Raw genomic sequence first — 6000 nt, forward strand, 5'->3', positions numbered from 1 at the left:
CCATTATACGCTACATTTACACTACTGTTCAAAAGTTTGGGGTCACTTAGAAATGTCCTTGTTTTTGAAAGAAAAGCTCATTTTTCTGTTCGTTAAAATAACATCAAATTGATCAGAAATACAGTGTAGACATTGTTAATGTTGTAAATGACTATTGTAGCTGGAAACGGATGATTTTTTATGGAATATCTACATAGGCGTACAGAGGCCCATTATCAGCAACCATCACTCCTGTTAGCTAATCCAAGTTTATCATTTTAAAAGGCTAATTGATCATTAGAAAACCCTTTTGCAATTATGTTAGCACAGCTGAAAACTGTTCTGATTAAAGAAACATTAAAACTGGCCTTCTTTAGACTAGTTGAGTATCTGGAGCATCAGCATTTGTGGGTTCGATTACAGGCTCAAAATGGCCAGAAACAAAGAACTTTCTTCTGAAACTCGTCAGTCTATTCCTGTTCTGAGAAATGAAGGCTACTCCATGCGAGAAATTGCCAAGAAACTGAAGATCTCGTACAACGCTGTGTACTACTCCCTTCACAGAAGTTTTTCTTTCAAAAACAAGGTGATCCCAAACTAAGTGACCCCAAACATTTGAACGGTAATGTATATTAAATGATTAGTTAAAATAACTTTCTAATATCTGTACTTTGTAACTTTGTTTTTCATGGTAATTTTAATTTCAGTGTTAAGTATCCTGTTCATATTGACCTGCATATTGACCAGCACCATCCCCTATAATACTGTAAAACCAAAGGTGCTCCCTCCTATGCCTGATCACAGGTCAGCTGTTCATGTCCTGCAGAGAGGTCCAGATGAGACAGGAAGTGAGGATGGATGGGGAGTTCTACCTGAAGGTCAAGTCCAGGATACTGCAGGTGTGTGTGCTCTGTCAAAATTAACTTCCCATCACTTCGTCATTCAGCCACATCCTCATCTGTTGTCTCGATGTGTGTTTCCTCCTAGATCTTCTGTGCTGAGATGCAGACTGATTTCCCTAAGGAATATGTTACTCTGCGGAGCGGTCAGACAGACAACTACTCGGAGGTCTATGGATACAGGTGTGCTTGTTGAAATCAGATTATTCTCCTGCAACAATTGACATTCGAGTCATTTAGCAGACACTCTTTCCCACAGCAACTTACAGTAGTGAGTGCAGACATTTTCTCTTACTGGTTCCCCATGGGAATTGAACCCACAAACCTGGTCTTGCAAGCACCATGCTCTACCACCCTGTTGCCAGTGTATGTGATGAGTGACAAAATGTATAGGATTCCTTCCTGTATTTTTTTTTTTTTTTTTTTTTTTTTAATGTACCTTGATTATGGCCCAGCGTCGTCCGGGTTTGGCCTGTGTAGGCCGTCATTGTAAATAAGAATTTGTTCATAACTGACCCTACCTCGGACGACGCTGGGCCAATTGTGCACCGCCCTATGGGACTCCCTATCACAGCCGGCTGTCTACGGACAGAATGTACTGTATTTTCCATATAAGGAATGTACCTTATCTGTACCATTATTTTTAACGTCTAGGTTGCTGAACCCTTTTGAGTGCCCGTATAATGGCAGCAGAAGGCAGGACTGTGACTGCAGGAACGATTACTCTGCAGCGGGATACACTCTCTTCCACAAGGTCCGCCTGGACATCAGCTCCCTGAGGATAATGAGTGAGTAATGACCATGTGATTGCCTGACCACTCCACTGTAATGAGACCACACATCCATGTTCTTTTACTCCTGCACACACCCCACTCCTCTTACCCACAGCACGGGATAACGTCTTGCCAAGAGGGAATTGCTCGCCGAATGCAATTTTGAACACCTTTCGCCATACTCCTCACAGAAATCGCAATAATCGCCTTTCAACAGGCCTTGGTCACGTCACTGGGATAGAGTCAAAGCAGTCCCCTTTGAGACACAAACTCACAGACACATGGTTACACGCAGGCATACTCACAAACACACAAATGCTCGTACACACACACAAAATCGATTGTGTTTTCTGACACACACAATCGGGAGTCACACACACTCTCTCTCTCTCTTATACACACACACACACGCATCATCTCCAGGCGATATTCCTATCCTCTGCCCATTACGACGTCCAGCCCAACCTCTCCTGTTGTCCCTGAGCATGCCTTAGATTAGTGCACATGTGGCGTGGTCAGGATATGTGGTAATTATATGTGTGTGCGGCTAGGAGGAGGGAGCCCACCACTCCACTCCACCACTTCACAGAACCCATGCAGTCATCTTCCCATCCCATTCCCTGTCTACTCTGGTCCTGACAGCACATGTTCCCACCACACCAGGCCCTCCCCGCGCACTGCAAGGAACTCATTTGGGCTTGACTCTTAAAAAAAAAAAAAAAAAAAAAAAAGAAGAATAATGACTTAGATTATGAGCTGCTCTAGCTGTGCAATGTGTTTCTCATTAACTTTACAAAGCGAGAGAGAGACAGGGAGAGAGAGGAAGAGAGAGAGAGACAGGGAGGGAAGGAAGAGAGAGAGAGAGAGACATGGAGGGAAGGGAGAGAGAGAGACACAGGGAGGGAGAGGGAAGGAAGGAAAGAGAGAGAGAGGGAGGGAGACTAGGAGGGAGGGAGCGCACTGGTCATGGTCACCATGCGTGACGAAGCCGTAAAAACAGGGGAACTAAGATCATCTTAAATGTCATGTCGTTAGGCCTTAAGCCAAGGTAGTTGTTTAGAGCCCCTCGTCTCCTACTCATGTGTCTGTGTATTGACTGTGACCTTCATATGCTCTGTGTCTCTGCGTTGTGTACCAGCCACAGACCTGCAGTTCTCTCAGACCCTGCTTGGCCGTCCCGTCCCGTTCGCCACGGCGGGAGACTGTTACAGCGCTGCCAAGTGTCCTCAGGTATGAAACACAGACCATTTGTGAGTCTATAAATGACAGACTATAATCTGTATGCCTGTATGTCTTGATGGATGCCTTGAGCCAACCTTTTTCTGGCCGAGGTGTTGAAATTCAGTTCTGTCTGACTGGGTTTTACTGACCTGACCCATCCAGTCTGTTAACTGGAGAGAAGTGTGAAATCATACGTTTTCCCAGTTTCCACCAGGGTAGTAACCACAGAATCACATTTAACCGTCCAGTGGAGCTCAGTGTGTCTGCCCACTGTACCGTGGTGCTTTAGTTGTCAGCCACCGGAATGGAAATTAGATACAGCCTAATTGACTGTATTTGATTCCGGATCAGGTCCACTTAAAACAGTTTCAGTTTGTTGGTCTATTGTAATCACTCTGGTGTGCTTCCGCAGGGCCAGTTTAGCATCAACCTCATAGGGACTGGTCTGAAGGTGGCTGAGACAACCAAGTGGACCTCACAGGGCAACTATGTCTCTGTCAAAGTCCACAGATCAGAGGTAAGGAGGACTAGAAATTCTGGATGTTCTGAATGACTGTACTCTAAACCGTCCTATCGTCTGAATTGTCACTTGTTTGATTTTCGAATCTGATTCATTCAAGAGGAATTTCTAGAGGCATTAATAAAAATCCTCATTCTCTATGGAAAGTTCATTTTTGTCCTGTCCCATTCCATTCTCATTTCTCCCTCTCTGTCTGTAGGACGGGGCAAGAATCTACGGTCGCTGTGGTGGCTTCTGTGGGAAGTGCATTCCCCAGCCTCACAACGGCCTGCTGGTTCAGGTCCAGTAAGGGTCGGAGCAACGTCAGACCAGGCAGTGAAACAGACACCAGACCAGAGCTTCCGGGGATCCAATGCACTTCATTTGTGAATGTGGCCACTAACTCCTCCCTTCATCACCCCTTCCTCCCCACCCAGCAGCTAGAACATAGGAACAGCTCAAAGAATCTACACTGAGTATACCAAACATTAGGAACACCTTCCTAATATTGAGTTGCACTGCCCCCTTTTCCCCTCAGAACAGCCTCAATTCATCGTAGCATGGACTCTACAAGGTGTTGAAAGCGTTCCACAGGGATGCTGCCCCGTGTTGACTCCAATGCTTCCCACAGTTGTGTTAAGTTGGCTGGATGTCCTTTGGATGGTGGACCATTCTTGATACACACGGGAAACTGTTGAGCGGGAAAAACCCAGCAGCGTTGCAGTTCTTGACACAAACCGGTGCGCCTGGCACCTAATACCTGTTCAAAGACACTTCATTATTTTGTCTTGCCCATTCACCCTCTGAATGGCACACATCCATGTCTCAATTGTCTTGAGGCTTAAAAAAACCTTCTTTAACCTGTCTCCTCCCCTTCATCTACACTGATTGAAGTGGATATTAACAGGTGACATCAATAAGAGATCATAGCTTTTACCTGGATTCACCTGGTCAGTCTATGTCATGGAAAGATCGGGTGTCCTAAATGTTTTGTATACTCAGTGTACACACCGCTAGCCATGCAGTGTCCTTTAAAAGAAGACGAGAGACAACCTTATTATGTTCCGTCCTCGCTAGTGTATGTAATTGTAGTGGTTACCAATCTGCATTGGGATATGAAAAGCAGAATTTGTCAGACACTCTCACATAATTCCAGCATTGTACAGTCTCAAAGGGCCACAATCATATTTCTGGTCGGAGGTTGCAAGACTGAGGTAGCCACTGCATAGTACCGAGCTTAGGGAAGAATCCTCTCGTGGTTGGAAGTGAGATCTTCCTCATTTGGCACTCAAAAGAAAGGTGAAATAGTCATTATGGAACTGGCACAAAGTGTTTTTCTTTTTATACCGTCAGCGAGGAAACGTTTTGTTCTTAAAATGGAACATCTCGCTCAATATTTGAATTGTATTCGCTAGTAGTGTCGTGACGCGTGGGTTATTACTCATTCCTGCCAAAAGGCTGTGTGATTAGTTTGTTGTTGTGATTAGTATTCATCCAAAATGATAGGAAGAAGAGAGCTACAGATCAGGAGACACATCCAGACATGGGTTTTTCGGGAAATATTTGTTCACCAATTAGTTAGCTAGGGTTTCTGTACTACTGTTGTTGTGCATTCTTCTACTAATGGTCACCCAGACTTGCCTTATCTCAAAGGTCAAAGGTTACAGTGAGGAGTACTATGCCTTCTGACCACTGCATCCCAGACTAGTCCTCACTGTTCAGAACCCAATGTTACTGACTACTGACTGACAATGTGATTAGAATAATATCTCTAGCAGGTCATAGAGAGACAACCAATAGACACTAACTCATTGGTGATGTGGTCTGGGGGGAAAAAAATTGGTTGTTTGTCCCTGGAAAACAGTTTGTTTATATATTTAAATGAACTCATATGGTGGTAACTGTTGTCTACATCATTTAAGAGGTGGAAAGTCAAGGCCGAGCTCTCATCTCCAGTTAGAAACTAGTTTGGCTTAGTTCACTTGTGACATTGTTTTCCAGATCATGTCCCTTCTAGGTCCTATAGGTGCATGCGACCCTACCTCTCACAAGCATCCATACTCATGAGATGTATTTCATTATATCGTCAAATATTTCTTTGACCATATTTATACTGTAATGATACATAGAGACATGTTTTTGTACTACAATGACCAGGAAGCTATTGTTTGGTTTACTTGTTTGTTGCTGAAATGGTATTACAGTGTGTAGGGTGAGTAACTACTAATCTGAAAGAGGCTCTTTGAATGGTGCTTTAATAGCACTGACATCACCACTAATCTTGAGAAGGAACTCACTACTGGCATTTCGAACTGTCATTAGCTTCATGCCTAGTGTAAATGTACTACTACAGAATAATGCCCACAATGCTTTGCAGAACATGTCATGGTCCTTTTATTAATGTAGCTGAAGACCAACCTGTAGGGTTGCCAGATATCCTGAACTACATGAGGGAACCTGCCTGAAGTAGCTCTATCATCATTTAGGTAAATTGAACTCTTTTTCACCACTATAACTGGGGCAGATTTGGCAACCCTGCCATGCTGGTACGCCGGTGTTAAGCTTTAACCAAAGTTTCATAGATGCAGATTAGAAATTTTGTCAGACAATGCAGCTACTTTTGATTTAA

At 44.0% G+C, this 6000-nt stretch overlaps 1 protein-coding gene across 3 annotated transcripts in view; it reads left to right on the forward strand.

Annotated features, from left to right (window-relative positions):
• Nucleotides 1–3959, forward strand: part of LOC112219217 (A disintegrin and metalloproteinase with thrombospondin motifs 20-like) — a 127608-nt gene extending 123649 nt beyond the window's left edge. For 2 of the 3 annotated variants that reach the window (XM_042301440.1, XM_042301441.1), the window contains 6 exons: nucleotides 784–878; nucleotides 967–1061; nucleotides 1533–1666; nucleotides 2790–2881; nucleotides 3285–3389; nucleotides 3592–3959. In XM_042301440.1, the coding sequence (XP_042157374.1) occupies nucleotides 784–878; nucleotides 967–1061; nucleotides 1533–1666; nucleotides 2790–2881; nucleotides 3285–3389; nucleotides 3592–3681 (611 nt within the window). In that variant the 3' untranslated portion in view covers nucleotides 3682–3959. The remainder of the gene's footprint in view (nucleotides 1–783; nucleotides 879–966; nucleotides 1062–1532; nucleotides 1667–2789; nucleotides 2882–3284; nucleotides 3390–3591) is intronic. The other variant, XM_042301442.1, reaches the window with a different exon arrangement.
• Nucleotides 3960–6000: the final 2041 nt, after the last annotated feature.

This window comes from Oncorhynchus tshawytscha, linkage group LG19 (assembly GCF_018296145.1).
Source record: "Oncorhynchus tshawytscha isolate Ot180627B linkage group LG19, Otsh_v2.0, whole genome shotgun sequence".
NCBI lineage: Eukaryota > Metazoa > Chordata > Actinopteri > Salmoniformes > Salmonidae > Oncorhynchus > Oncorhynchus tshawytscha.